At 44.8% G+C, this 15,866-nt stretch overlaps 1 protein-coding gene across 3 annotated transcripts in view; it reads right to left on the reverse strand.

Moving 5' to 3' along the window:
• Positions 1–14,406, reverse strand: part of TBC1D14 (TBC1 domain family member 14) — a 94,417-nt gene extending 80,011 nt beyond the window's left edge. Inside the window, exons 1-3 of one of the 3 annotated variants that reach the window (XM_044296076.1) lie at positions 14,314–14,392; positions 11,989–12,098; positions 10,867–10,994 (exon numbers count right to left, since the gene is read on the reverse strand). In XM_044296076.1, coding sequence (XP_044152011.1) covers positions 10,867–10,912 — 46 coding nt within the window. In that variant the 5' untranslated portion in view covers positions 10,913–10,994; positions 11,989–12,098; positions 14,314–14,392. Of the gene's footprint in view, positions 1–10,866; positions 10,995–11,863; positions 12,099–14,313 lie in introns of those variants that run through there. The other 2 variants (XM_044296067.1, XM_044296082.1) reach the window with 2 other exon arrangements.
• Positions 14,407–15,866: the final 1,460 nt, after the last annotated feature.

The raw sequence follows: 15,866 nt of genomic DNA on the forward strand, positions 1-15,866 counted from the left end.
AGGAAAAGGACCTGTGGTGACGTCACTCCGGTCATCACATGATCCATCACCATGGTAAAAGATCATGTGACGGACCATGTGATGACCGGAGTGACGTCACCACAGGTCCTTTTCCTGCACACAGCAAAAAAGAAGACAGAAGAGAAGACGGGCTGCGCGAGCAAGTGGATTAAGGAGAGTTAAATTTTTATTTTTTTAACCCCTCCAGCGCTATTGTACTATGCATTCTGTATTCAGAATGCTATTATTTTCCCTTATAATCATGTTATAAGGGAAAATAATAATGAACGGGTCTCCGTCCCAATCGTCTTCTAGCAACCGTGCAGGAAAATCGCACCGCATCACACTTGCTTGCGATTTTCACGCAGCCCCATTCACTTCTAAGGGGCGTGATAAACGCACAATATAGAGCATGCTGCGATTTTCACGCAACGCATAAGTGTGCACAGCCCCATAGAAATGAATGGGTCGGGATTCAGTGCGGGTGCAATGCGTTCACCTCCCGCATTGCGCCCGCGCAGAATACTTGCCCGTATGAACTCAGTCTAAGGCCTCTTGCACACGACATTTTCAGTGTATTGCGGTCCATTTTTTCAGAGATCCGTTGTTCCGTTTCCGTTTCTGTTCCGTTTGGCATATACGGTAATTACATAGAAAAAAATTGGGCTGGGCATAATATTTTCAATAGATGGTTCCGCAAAAACGGAACGGATACTTAAGACATATGGATGCATTTCCGTGTGTTTTCCTTTTTTTTTTTTTTTTGCAGACCCATTGACTTGAATGGAGCCACGGAACGCGATTTGCGGGCAATAATAGGACATGTTATAAATTGTGAGAAGCGTTGGGCTCGTGCACTCTGTTGCATTGTGTCTACATTTTGTAAGGAGCTATGATAGACCTTCCACACGCCTCTTCCGGCCTCCCCTTTCATGAAGAAACATCCTACAAATTGCTATAACACAGAAATTTGCAATTGGATGGGGAATCAGTGTTCAGATACTACAATTCTGGGAAATGCAGGGAACTTGTTCCTATAATTGTAGGCATTTTCCTCCCGAGCACTTGGCTCTTGTGTCACCTGCAGTGATTCACACGTGGGGCATGTCGGAGCTCCATTGCTGGGCGTTGCTCCTGGCGTTGACATTGCAGACTCCAGCCCCTTCCAGGCGTTTACTTTGGTGTGCAGCGTGGCGTCCGTCTAAGTACTGGAGCATGTGCTGCATACATGCCGCAGTCATTTTATTACTCTTGCTGCTGAGCAAATGGATCAAGCATTTCCCCAACATTTTGCATTGTGACTCCCCCCGTGCAGTAGATTCTCTCCGGTATTGATCTAAGGGTGCAGTGCGAGATGCTGCTACCACAACACGACAGTCGCCAAAAATCCAAGTCGTGTCACAGTCTAATTTCTTCACCATTGAAACACATTAGATCATGCGACTGATTTCGCCACGTGGCCCTACAGTTTTGTGGCACGGTGTAACCGTACTCTAATGTGTATGTACATGCTCTATGGCTGAGAGGTTTTGATCTCTGGCTTTAAAAAAAAAAAAAAAGTTGATCCTTAGATTTAAAGTTACGTTAAAAAAATGAATTGCCACAAAATGCTGTAAGTTAGAGTTATTTAGGTTATCCACGTGCCCTATTGGGACCTATGGATGTAATGTTTTTATGTTAAACATTTTTGGTGATTTATTTATTTTTCCTTGTCACTATCTATATTTAGAAAATGTTCTATCAATGCCATCAACGGAACGGAAATGGAATGCATACGGAGTACATTCCGTTTTTTTTAAGGAACCATTGAAATGAATGGTTCCGTATACGGAACGCAAAAAACGGCCCATAAACAAAACAAAACAAAACAACAAAAATGGAATACATGGCACATATTACACACAGGTATGCTTGGTAAGGGTTACCAATCTTCTATGGGGCAGTGTTAGTTATATTGGTGAAAATGAGGTGACAGACTCCCTTTAACTCTTGCCTGAAAAGATTAAAATCAATACCACTATGAGCAAGGCGGTATTTGTGGGCGCTATATGACATTATGTGGATTCAGAATTTTTCAATACAGATATTATGTGAGCGTTGTATGGTATTATTATGTGGATACTGTATACTATGTGGGCAGTGAATGGTAGCATTATTTAGACACTGTATAGCGATATTATTATTGGGCATTACATGGTGGTGTTTTCGGGCACTCAATAGCTTTTCTGTGCATTCAGTATTATCTTGCATTGTATGGCAGGTTACTACATATGTGCATGCAGCATAGTATACGGACTGGTGGGCAGTGAGCCTACCTTTATGCCCTTGACCCTGGTTTCTCTAAAATCGGTCGAGCTACACCTGAATTATATAAAATTCAGCTCTGGAAGTCATTTCTCTTGACAGACTATACTGTATATAGCCCAATACTAAAAATAGTGGAGTATCACTTTAAAGACGGCCATTGCTCCTAGAGATTAGGCACAACTGATATATATATATATATATATATCAAGTTATTATACAGTGATTACACCTGCATCGCATGAATACACAGGAACCTGGAAATTAAATTTGATTTCACTGGTGTCACACAATAAAAAAAAAAAAAAAAAAAAAGTTTTAAAAAACACAAAATAAGACAGGTATAGAAAAAGGTCTAAATGTAAGACAGCTTCCGAGCGGTCTTACATTTAGACATTTTTCTACACATGGAAAAGGGGTAGAAAATAGTAAATGAGACGGGACTGCCGGCCCATCCCCGCCCACTCCACTGCAACAATAGACCTGGTCGCAGAAAAACGCAGTATAGTAAATGACCCCCAATGTCCCTACCTGTGGATAAAACTTACCCTTCTATTTTCTTAGCTCTGCTATATTGCGACAACACTAGGATAAGCGACTAAAGCTCAGCTGCATTGTCTGTTGGGAGTCTCTAGTTGTCTAAAATACACACTTTTCCTCTTCAGAAGCTTAAAGAGAATGTCTCATCAGAAAATTACCTATTATTTAAATCATATTTTTAGGTTAAAGGTTGTCTCATAATCGCTAGGATATGCCCCCATTGTCTCATAGGTGCGGGTCCCACCGCTGGGACCCACATCTATATTGGGAGCGGAGCCCCGCAAAGTGAGGAGGACTCCGTTCTGGCCACCACCAAGTGAATGAGCCACCGCTCCCATTCACTTCTATGGGCCTGGCCGAAATAGCCAAGCGCTCAGCGATTTTCGGAGGCCCCTTAGAAAATGAATGTAGAGCGATATGCCCCATTGTCTGAGATGAGAATAATCCTTTAAAGATATATTTTTTTAGAACAGTTTTACCATGTCACTATATTAAAAAAAAAATGATATGTAATCCTGCAATTTTCACTCTGCCCACTAGAACTAAAATATTTTAAGATTTCCTGTCTTTTGAGAGCAGCTACATGGGCCATAGACACAATGGACAGGAGCTGTGCAGAGGTCAGGTAAGCTGTGATATCACCCATTGTGAATAGTGGATCCTGTCTTAGGCCTCATGCACACGACCGTTGTGTGCATCCGTGGCCGTTGTGCCGTTTTCCGTTTTTTTTCACGGACCCATTGACTTTCAATGGGTCAGTGGAAAAATCGGAAAATGCACCGTTTGGCAGCCGCATCCGTGATCCGTGTTTCCTGGCCGTGAAAAAAATATGACCTGTCCTATTTTGGCCAACGGTTCACAGACCCATTCAAGTCAATGGGTCCGTGGAAAATCACGGATGCACACAAGATTGTCATCCGTGTTCGTGATCCGTGTCCGTTTTTCCTATCATTTCAATGGCAAACTTGACTTAGATTTTTTTTTCATTTTTCATGTCCGTGGATCCTCCAAAAAACAAGGAAGACCCACGGACGAAAAAACGGTTACGGATCACGGACCTACGGACCCCGTTTTTGCGTACCTTAAAAAAAAAAACGGTTGTGTGCATGAGGCCTTATCCATACAGAGGTGATATCCGTCATTGCAATCCTGCCTGCCTGCGGTGATAATAGTAATGGCTACTGAAAAGTTACTTGTACAGAACAGGAAACCATGACCTATTATTATTACACTTAGAGACCAGTGTGAAAATTGCAGGATTAAATACATTTTTTAAATATAGATAGTGACAAGGAAAAATAAATCACCAAAAATGTTTAACATAAAAACATTACATCCGTAGGTCCCAATAGGGCACGTGGATAGGGGTAGTCTTAACCAGACAACTCTAACCTACATAACTCTAACTTACAGCATTTTGTGACAATTCATTTTTTAACGCAACTTTAAATATAAGGATCAAAATTATTATTTTTTTAAGCCAGAGCTCAAAACCTCTCAGCCATAGAGCATGTGCATACACATTAGAGTACGGCTACACCGTGCCACAAAACTGTAGGGCCACGTGGCAAAATCAGTCGCATGATCTAATGTGTTTCAATGGTGAAGAAATGAGACAGCGACACGACTTGGATTTTTGGCGACTTTCACGTTGTGGTAGCAGCATCTCGCACTGCACCCTTAGATCAATACCGGAGACAATCTACTGCACGGGGGGAGTCACAATGCAAAATGTTGGGGAAATGCTTGATCCATTTGCTCAGCAACAAGGGTAATAAAATGACTGCGGCATGTATGCAGCACATGCTCCAGTACTTCGAGGATTACTTGTAACTTTCCAGGCAGACAGCGAATAAACATCGCTAGACGGACGCCACGCTGCACACCAAAGTAAACGCCTGGAAGGGGCTGGAGTCTCCAATGTCAACGCCAGGAACAAACGCCCAGCAATGGAGCTCCGACATGCCCCCACGTGTGAATCACTGCAGGTGACACAAGAGCCAAGTGCTCGGGAGGAAAATGCCTACAATTATAGGAACAAGTTCCCTGCATTTCCCAGAATTGTAGTATCTGAACACGGATTCCCCATCCAATTGCAAATTTCTGTGTTATATCAATTTGTAGGATGTTTCTACATGAAAGGGGAGGCCGGAAGAGGCGTGTGGAAGGTCTATCATAGCTCCTTACAAAATGTAGACACAATGCAACAGAGTGCACGAGCCCAACGCTTCTCACAATTTATAACATAACACTACACACTAGGTCAGGGGCACTTCAGGTGTTGTGAAACTACAACTCCCGACATGCACACTTGCTCTGCTCTTCTTATAACTCCCATAGAAATGAACGGAGCATGCTGGGAATTGTAGTTTCACAACAGCTGGAATGCCGAAGGTTGCCTACCCCCGCACTAGATTAATGTTGGCCGTCCCCATCTATTCCAGCAGCCTCCCCTCACAGGCAGAAAAAAGGATCGGGCATTTGAAATGCATTGAGAAAAATCTTCAGATCTTTTCCCTTTTTTTCACAATTGTTATGTTGTGACCTTGTGCTAAAATAAAAATAAAAAAAATAAAAAAAAATAAAATCAAGTTTTCCCCGTCATTCTGCACTCAATACCCCAGAGATCAGCAACCTCCAGCACTCCAGGTGTTCTGAAACTACAACTCCCAGAGTGCCCCATTCACTTCTATGGGAGTTAGAAGAACAGCCAAGCATGTTTGCATGCTGGGAGTTGTAGTTTCACAGCAGCTGGAATGTCGAAGGTTGCTGATCCCTGCAATACCCAATAATGAGAATGTGAGAAATACTTGCTAATTAATTTATTAAGAAACTAAAATTTGGCACAGGCATAAGTATTCAGACCCTTTGCTATGACATTTAGCTCTGGAGGCCGCCCATTTCTCTTGAGCATCTTTGAGATGTTTCTACACCTTGATTGATAGGGCCAGGCAGTGACAAAGCACCACATAAAGGAGCCGAGCTTGGCTCCAACAAGAGCTACGTCCACGCCCTCAATGCACCAAAGGCCTAATTTGCATATTAAGAAAAGTATCGTAACTCGGGAATGGAGGCTTTAATCAAGTGAACCATGTGTCTATGCAAATGGTTGGAAAGGGAGGTCGCTGGTGACGGATTCCTTTTGAAAGACAAAAGACGTTGCACTGTGAAGAAAGTTCAAATATTTAATCAAAATTATTTTTTAAAATGTTTAGAATTGGACCAGACAGAATATGCGCCAAATTGATCACAATGGTTTGGAGCATGCTGCGAGACATGTTAGACACTTTTCTCTTGGTCCACACCAATATTTTGTGTCACAGGTGTGTGAGCAGTGGATGGAGAAGGCTCTGTCACCCGCCTGCAGCGTCTGGGATCGGCGATAACTCAGATCACAGCCATTTAACCACTTAGACGCTGCCATCAATAGCAACCCACAGCAAACACGGAATCTGAGCGGTTAGACAGAGAGAGGGGACTTTCCCCGATCTCCCCTCCTCCACTGCAATGTAATAGCAGGGTGCCGAGGGGTTGGCACTGCAGCTGGTAGCCTTGTGCATACTGCCAAGCTTGCCCCGTTAGGATTCCTATTAATGGGTTTAACAGGATGCCAGTAAGATCTCCATACACAAGTACTGCAATGCACAAGTACTGCAATGCACAAGTACTGCAATGCACAAGTACTGCAATGCACAAGTACTGCAATGCACAAGTACTGCAGTGGATTTTACAAGCAATTGCAGGTTCAAGCCTCCTGAGGGAGTGAGAAAAAAACAAAACAAAAATAAAAATAAAAATTCAGACAGAAAATTCTCTCGGTTCCTTTGCCTCTATGAAGGGACAAAAAACAAACAAAAAGAAAAAAAAAAAAAAAAGGCGCTCACACTGCTGATTAGGTCAATGAAAAAAAAAAGCTAAGGCTTTTAGGAGGTGGGAGCACCAAAATCTGCTCTTGCCTGAAGGAGTTCGAGGTTATCCGACCCCTGAAATGCCCCCCTCCCCCCCACATATGCCCAGGCCCCTCACACACGATGTACTTACCTCGCTCCCCAGCACCCACGTCACTCTTGATCCCCGCACGGCCGCTGCTGGGACAACAGGGAGGGGTTGATTGTGTTAGCCAATGGCAGGCGGTGACAGGACCGAGCCTCCCCATCATCGCGGGGACGCTAGGGAGGCTCACCCCTGTCACCGGCTGCTATTACAAGGCACGATCTGCTGCTGGCAAACAATTATTTAGGTGACCACAGGAATGATGCAATTACCTGATGAACGCGCAGTTCACACGTTTATCGGGCTTTCGGCGGCACCTTTACACTGCCAAATATCTGGTGGAATAGATGCGCCTAGAGGCAGCCGCACCTCTAGCCCGCCCCCATTATAGTGAATGGGGTCACAACGGACGTCCGGCGGCACGCGTGAACAGGCTGCCACTAAATGTGAAAGTAGCCTTAACCACAGCTACTTTCCCATCCACTTTTCTAAGCTGAAGCAAGTGGTGGAAAAATGCAAACTATTGCAAAATCTTGCACAACTAAGCTCACAATGTTGCAAAAATCTATTTTGCAACTTTTAGAAGCCAACATTCTGCATTGTAGGGTCTGAAAAATTCTTGTTGGTAAAGTTTGTGCCAAATTTATCAAATGTCACACTGTGCGTTTGATAATGTTTGGCACATCTTTAAAGGGGGTTGTCCAGCATTGTGATGGACTATCCTCAGACCAGGCCATCAATATCAGATTGGCGGGGTCCGACACCCTGCACCCCCATCCATCAGCTGTTACCTTGTTGCTCCAGTGCCAGAACTAAACAGCTGAGTCCACTGTGCGAGGGATGGAACTGGTACTTGCAGCACTGCTCCCTCTGAAGTGAATGGAAGCAATGCTGCACTTAACAGCATCGTCCAACACACTGTGGATGGAGCCATGTGGTTCTGGTGCTGAAGCTGCAACTAAAAAGCTGGTCAGCCGCAGTGCGGGTGTTGGACCCCCACTGATCGGATATTGATGACCTCTCTAGAGGATAGGCCATCAATATCAAAATCTGGGACAACCCCTTTAAACAACACTTGCATAAAAATGCTATTCCAGTTTTTGTAAGCTACTGGACTAAGACTGTGGCTCTTTTGCAAACTTGTTTAAAAAGACTCCGTGGATAAATCTGGAGTACACCTAACTAAGGGCTCATGCACATGAACATTTATTTCCGTGTCCGTTCAATTTTTTTGGCGAACCATATGCGGAACCATTTATTTCAATGCTTCTGCAAAACAATAACAAAAATAAAAAAAAGGAAGTTACTCCGTGTGCATTCCATATCCGTACATCCGCATGTCCGTTCCTCCAAAAAATAGAACATGCTGTATTATTGTCCACATGACAGACAAGCATTGTACTGTTCTATTAGGGGTTAGCTGTTCCGTTCCGCAAAATACGTAATGAACACAGACGTCATGCGTATTTTTTTTATAAAGATCCATGTATTGCAGACCGCAAACTACATATGGTTGTTTGCATGAGCTTTAAAGAGGTTTTCCGGTTTTCCCATATCGATGATCTATCCTCAGGAGTGGTCATCAATATCAGATTGGCACAGGTGCTGGCAGTCGGACACCCGCCAATCAGCTTGTTGCAGAAAACGCAGCACTCAAACGAGCGCTGCGGTCAATTCAAACAGCTGATGGGAAAGGGCGCCAGGGGTCGGACCCTCGCCGATCGGAAATTGATGACTACTCCAGAGGACAGGTTATCAATGTGGGAAAACTGGACAATCCCTTTAACATCTCTAACCACGCCGAAGTAGTGAGAATGGTTGCAATTTACGTTAGCAAACATGGTATGTGGCAAAGATTCAAACAATTTGATGCCAATTTTCTGGCACAAATGGGATCATATATTGCCCCTATTTTGGTCTAAAATGCGGCAGAAAAATAAGGCGCAAAAACACATTATTTTCTTCTTAATGGAATGTATCAAACAAATAAAAGTTACATTAAATACATTAATAAAATAAAGTTAAATATATATTAAAATTCATTCATTAAATACATAAATAAAACCTAGAAAAAAAAAAGTTAAAATAAGGAAACAAAAACTAAGCATGTGACCAGAAACATGAGCAGAGAACGCTGGCACGCAACTTTAAAGACTAATCTTGGCAGCAGGAATTAGTCGGCAGTGTGATGAGGGTTAAGGATGAAAACAAAAGAGTCTTAAAAAGGGGAAGATATTTGAAAAGAGACCATGACCTTGCAGAAATAACACAGGATGCAGCTCCGAGCGGCTGGAGGAGCCTGGGGTGTCATGACCATGTGTGCTTACACCCCGTGCAAGAAGGGAGTTTATGACGCATAAACAAATTCTGGAGCCCGGCAAGGTTGTTCCTGTTGTGCCCGGCAGGCGAGGCATAAATGCAGTAAGCTGGTATTACCTTGGCAGTGGTGACCTCCATTTCTCTGGGCCTCATGCTGTGACATTGCAAGCCAAAAGTAACAAAGTTTAAAGGAAGGGTGGTATCTGGTGGAATAAATGCGCCAGTTTTTGCAAGTTTTTAAAAGTCGTATTTCATGGATCTGGCTTAAATCATTCCGACAAGTTAGGCTACTTTCACACTAGCGTTCGGGTGTCCGCTTGTGAGCTCCGTTTGAAGGGGCTCACAAGCTGCCCCGAACGCATCCGTCCAGCACTAATGCATTCTGAGTGGACGCAGATCCGCTCAGAATGCATCAGTCTGGCAGCGTTCAGCCTCCGCTCCGCTCAGCAGGCGGACACCTGTAATGTAAGTCAATGGGGACGGATCCGTTTGAAGATGACACACTGTGGCTCAATCTTCAAACGGATCCGTCCCCCATTGACTTTCAATGTAAAAGTCTGGACGGATCCGTTCAGGCTACTTTCACACTTAGAATTTTTTTTTACAATATAATGCAGACGGATCCGCTCTGAACGCTAGTGTGAAAGTAGCCTAAGGCTACTTTCACATTAGCAGCACCGTTCTTCGGTAGGCTGTTTCGGCGGGTAGGCTGTTTCACGCGTTCCGCCGGACGTCCGCTCCAGCCCCATTTACTATAATAGGGGCCGGCCAGACCTCTAGCCTAAAGGCAGCCAGACCTCTAGCCTAAAGGCAGCCAGACCTCTAGCCTAAAGGCAGCCAGACCTCTAGCCTAAAGGCAGCCAGACCTCTAGCCTAAAGGCAGCCAGACCTCTAGCCTAAAGGCAGCCAGACCTCTAGCCTAAAGGCAGCCAGACCTCTAGCCTAAAGGCAGCCAGACCTCTAGCCTAAAGGCAGCCAGACCTCTAGCCTAAAGGCAGCCAGACCTCTAGCCTAAAGGCAGCCAGACCTCTAGCCTAAAGGCAGCCAGACCTCTAGCCTAAAGGCAGCCAGACCTCTAGCCTAAAGGCAGCCAGACCTCTAGCCTAAAGGCAGCCAGACCTCTAGCCTAAAGGCAGCCAGACCTCTAGCCTAAAGGCAGCCAGACCTCTAGCCTAAAGGCAGCCAGACCTCTAGCCCGCCCCCCCTTTATAGTCAATGGGGTTGGAGCGGACATCCGCGTGAACAACCTGCCACTAATGTGAAAGTAGCCTTAACCACAACTACTTTCCCATCCACTTTTTAGGCTACTTTCACACAAGCGGTACGGACCTCCGTCAGGCTGTTCCGTCGGGTGAACAGCCTGTCGGATCAGTCCTGCCGCTAGTGAACGCGTGCCCCCGGACTGCCGCTCCGTCCCCATTGACTATAATGGCGGCGGAGTTCTGGCGAGGCAATGGGGACGGAGCGGCAGTCCGGAGGCACACGTTCACTAGCGGCAGGACGGATCCGACAGGCTGTTCACCCGACGGAACAGCCTGCTGGAGGTCCATGCCGCTAGTGTGAAAGTAGCCTTAAAACTCAAGCAAGTGGTGGAAAAATGCTAACTATTGCAAAATCTTGCGCAAAGAAGCTCACTATGTTGCTAAACCCTATTTTGCAACTTTTAGAAACCAAAATTGTAGAGCCTGAAAAATTCTGGCTGGTATTTACCTTGGCAGCTGTGACCTCCATTCCTCTGGGCCTCATGCTGTGACATTGCCAGCCAAGGTAACAAAGTTTAAAGAAAGGGTGGCACGGCGGCGTGGCATGCTAGGCCATTTCTTCACCACCTCAGACAGCTGCACAAAAGGAAAAAAAAACAAAAAAAAACACACACATTAGAAAGTTACCACTGTATATCTTTGTTCTGCATGGATGCATCTGTCAACTTTTCATGAAGGTTTGGGCAAGGCACTAACTTCCTGGGCATAAAAATAGTCTGAGCGCCACACTTTAAGAGAGACAGCTTTTGTTTCATGGGCATGAAGGCTTTTGTTTTTGTTTTTTGTTCCGAAGCATCTAAAATACAAGACGAAGCAGCTCTGTAAATAACTTTGATCACGCATTTCCAACCGTTCTGTGCATACAACTCCTAGGCGTACTTATGTGTCTCCATGGTAACAAAATTACAGATACCGTCCAGGAGGCATCTGCCTTTTTTTTTCCCAGACCCATTGACTTCAATAGGTCAGTGGTCTTCTTTTTGCGGCCAAGTATAGGACACGTTCCATCTGTTTGCAAGACATAATCCATGTGGTTTCTGAATCCGTAAATCCGTTCCGCAAAAATAATATGTCCACAAAATATGTATCAAGGGACCCTTTGAAGTCAATGAGTGTGGGGGAAAAAAATGCAGACTGTGATTTGCGCACTACAAAAACGGATACGGTTTTGTGCGTGAGGCCTTAATAAAACGATCATGGCAACACTCATGTCATTAGAGCAAGGATCAGCAACTACAACTCCCAGAATGCTTCTTTTACTTCATGTTTGCATGCTGGGAGTTGTAGTTTCACAGCAGCTGGAGTGATGTTGCTGATCCCTGCACTAGAGACTAGCAATACCCAAGATGGCTGCCAACAATGTACAATATATCTTGGTCTTCCTAGAGTTTGTGCACATTAAAAGGGGTATTCCACCTTAGACATCCCCACAGCATATGCCATACATGTCTCATTGATGCAGCTCCAATCCCTGGGACCCTCATTCCATCTCCACGAGACGGTCGCTGGCAAGTAATCCTGCTCGGCAGTTTCCCCGACTCCCATAGAAATCAATGGAGGGAGCACTGACCACACAAGAGCATCTCTTCACACATTCTTCACCTGCCTCACCAGCAGGAAGGAGAAAGGTTGGGGGGACACCCATTCAAGAGGTGGGACCTGCATCCTGCATTGAATATCCTGTGGGAGGAATGCCATAAAAATCTGAGGTCAGAATACCCCTTTAACATGACGCGTTCATCGATTATACAATGTTCCTCGGCAGACAATTCACTGACCAAATTCACAAATCCGAAAGTGGAAGTGGACTGAAGTATTTGCCTAGTGTAACGCCCACACACTAAATCTTGCACAATTTACTCCATTGACTTCTATGAGAAAACAGCTCAGGTCGGACTCAGGGGCTATGTACATGTCCACATCATGCTTGGCTCATACAGTTGAGGCATACGTTGTTTTTTTAAGGAGCATTTCCACCCAAAAAAAATTACGGCAGATGCCAAACTTTAGGAATTATGTTTGTTTAAGTTTTAGAGATATTAGATTTATTTTTACTTTGTTGCAGTGCCTTTTTTTTTTTCTTTTGTGCAAAAGTGGCAAGAGGAAGCGCGGCCATATTGGTTTTCACCTGTGACTTTGCCTTTTGAGAAAGAGCAATAGTTATTTTGCCAGTAAAAGAAAAGTGACCGTTTTAGCGTCGGGTTTGTGAGAAGCCAATTAAAAAGCGACATCCAATATGGCTGCACTGCCACTTGTCTTTTCGGGGAAAAAATAAAATAAAATGCCTGCCACAGCAAAACCGAAAAACGGACATAGTAGAGCACTAATGGAAAAGTTTGGATGCGGCTCTAAAATCTGTATATTGGATCGATGATCTGGTTTACGATTTGGGTGGAAATGTATTGTGCAATGGAAAATGCAACAAAAAAAAAGTATACCAATGTAATGAGGGTAAAAAAATAAATAAAAATTAATATTAATAAATATATATATCCCAATTGCGATATGAATATACCTATACAGAGGTGACTTCTCCCAGGACCTAGTGTGACACAGAGCCCATACCCGGGGCACTTCATACCCCCATTTTTTTATTCTGACATGTTTCATACAGTGTACATCGGGAGGGCACAACAGGAGGGCCAGGGGCACTATGTAAGCCCATCATGCCATCTCACGCACCCCCATATGAGAAGACTGCTCTCTGCTCATGCGGGTGAAATGCTCAGCAGTTTCCAAAAACCTCCCAGAAACAACAATGAAGATAGGTGTGCTTATACATGGCCCCTTCTCTCTAAAGGTACTAGGAGCAGGCGACCCCCCCATTCTCTCAATTAGGACCCCCACCTACTAGACATGTATGACCTATACTAGTGCCGATATATGTATTATCTTTACCATAGCCAAGACGGATCCGTCTTGAACACCATTGAAAGTCAATGGAGGACGGATCCATTTTCTATTGTGGCAGATTGTGTCATAGAAAACGGATCCGTCCCCATTGACTTACATTGTGTGCCAGGACGGATCCGTTTGGCTCAGTTTCGTCAGACGGACAACAAAACTGTCCGCCTCCAGAGCGGAATGGAGACTGATCGGAGGCAAACTGATCCATTCAGAATGCATTAGGGCAAAAATGATCCGTTTTGGACGCTTGTGAGAGCCCTGAACGCATCTCACAAACGGAAACCAAAACGCCAGTGTGAAAATAAAAAAAAAATATATATATATATTTTTTTTTTTTTAGCAAAACCAGAAATTCTAAAAGGGACTGTTCACACAAAGTTATTTTGGTTGCAAGTTTCGGGACGCACCAAAAATGCATGCAGAACTTCCCCAATCAGCATGTTAAACCGCACAGCGCTTTATTATTTCTACACGTGTTTTTTTTTTTTTTTTAAATGCACCGTGAAAATAAAGACGTGCCCTGTACATTCTTGACACAGAATCCGTGTCCAGAATTTTCTTTGCAAAAAGACGGGAATAAAAATCCTCACCAAAAAAGCTTCAGGAAAAAATATGCATAGAAAAAAACCCTAGTGCGGATTCCACATCAGTTTTTTCTTTTTCCAGCACTGACAATACTCCATGTGAACAACGCTCTAAAACCACCCATATGACTCGCTATCCTCTCCCTAGTCACACTGGTGCCTCTGTGTGACCCACATTACAGGAGGGCTCATTATTACAGCACAGGTAAAAAGTTACCCGCAGGCCCCAACTTCTGAACTGGAGGCACCTTGCAGCCCCTTGTGACACACACGGCAGCTCTCCCCTAGGTAACACAAACTGCCGTTCCCCTCCTCAGAAATAACCCGAACCCCCCCCCTCAGGCACGGAGTGCATCAGCCCCCCTCCCAGGTTAGAGACCCCGAGCAGAAGACACCACACTGACCTGGCGGGGGGTTCTGAGCGCAGTGTTGTCCCCCTCCTCCTCAGCCTGTGAGCCCAGCGCTGCAGGTGCTGCTCTTGTTCCTGGAAAGGAGGCGCTTCCTCCGTGTCTGTCACCTCCTCCTTCTCCTCCTCAGCCCTCCTTCCCTCTGCTACCACTTACCACCTCCTCTGTGTCATGCCTGCCTCATAATAATAAGCATTCCATTCACAGCCAGGCAGCATGGAGGAGGAGGAGGGGGTCTCACCTTATGTTCTTGTCTGAGGAGTGCTTTTGTAATCACAGGCCTGTGCATCTTGCAGTCAGGCATGGCAGCTTTCGGTTTTGTGGTAGTTTTACTGTAAGGAATCTATTAGAGAATTGCACAAGTAGCAATTCCCTAATGTAATGTTATTGCAGGCATTTGGGTCACTAGGCTGTCGGTCCCTTTACATTAGGCACATTATTAGGTACCGTCAGGGGTGCACCTAGCCTTTCTGCTGCCTGAGGCGAAAACTGAAACGCGCCCCAATGCTAATTTCTTATCCTAACCCCTTCGCCACAATGAAATCACTCATTGCCCATGGCTGCCCCCCTCTTGCCCCTACATTGCTGCACCCCTGGGTACCGTATTGCTAAGCTATTACAGCTTGGGGGAGGCTGTAAATATTGCTTAAATAGTAATTCCTAAATATATGCCTATTGTATGAATAGGTGAGCACAGTAACCTCCTGCCAGCTGAATAAACGACGCCATTTATGGCGGCCCGTATTCTGCCCATCAGAAGGCGCCGGCGATCTATAAAATGGGCTACGCCTAGAAACATGGGAGATGCACATAACATGGATTTCTCACAGATCCATAATATTATATAAGAATAAGGGTTCGTGCACACAAACTTATTTTTCTTCCGTTTCCGTTCCGTTTTTTTTTTTACAGGTCCGTATACGGAACCATTCATTTCAAATGGGGCTTGAAAAAAACGGAAATTGCTCCATGTGCATTTGTGTCCATATGTACGCACGACAGTATTTATGGTCCGTATAGGTTTCCGCTTTTTCGCAAATCGGATGGTGACCCATTCGTTTCAGCAGGGCCGCAAAGGATGCAGACAGCACACCGTGTGCAGTCCGCATCCGTATATCCGCAAAAAAAGACTATGTCCTATAGAACAGGGATGCTCAACCTGCGGCCCTCCAGCTGTTGCAAAACTTCAACTCCCATCATTCCCGGACAGCCTACAGAAGGGCATGGTGGGAGTTGTAGTTTTACAACAGCTGAAGGGCCGCAGGTTGAGCATCCCTGCTATAGAACATTGTCACAATGTATACCCCAAAAAAACTGATGCAATACGGACGTCACACGGATGTCATACGTTTTTTTTTTTGCGGATCCGTGTTTTGCACACATAGGAATCAGTAATACAGGCTATAATGGGTAGACAGGAGCCCAGCAGGTGCGGCATGTGTTAGTGCAAGTATTAGGGCTCATGCACACGACTGTATGTATTTTGCAGTCCGCAAAATCCGGATCCGCTAAAAAAAAACTGATAACATCCGTGTTGCATCTGTTGTTTT

Source organism: Bufo gargarizans, chromosome 1 (assembly GCF_014858855.1).
Source record: "Bufo gargarizans isolate SCDJY-AF-19 chromosome 1, ASM1485885v1, whole genome shotgun sequence".
Lineage (NCBI taxonomy): Eukaryota > Metazoa > Chordata > Amphibia > Anura > Bufonidae > Bufo > Bufo gargarizans.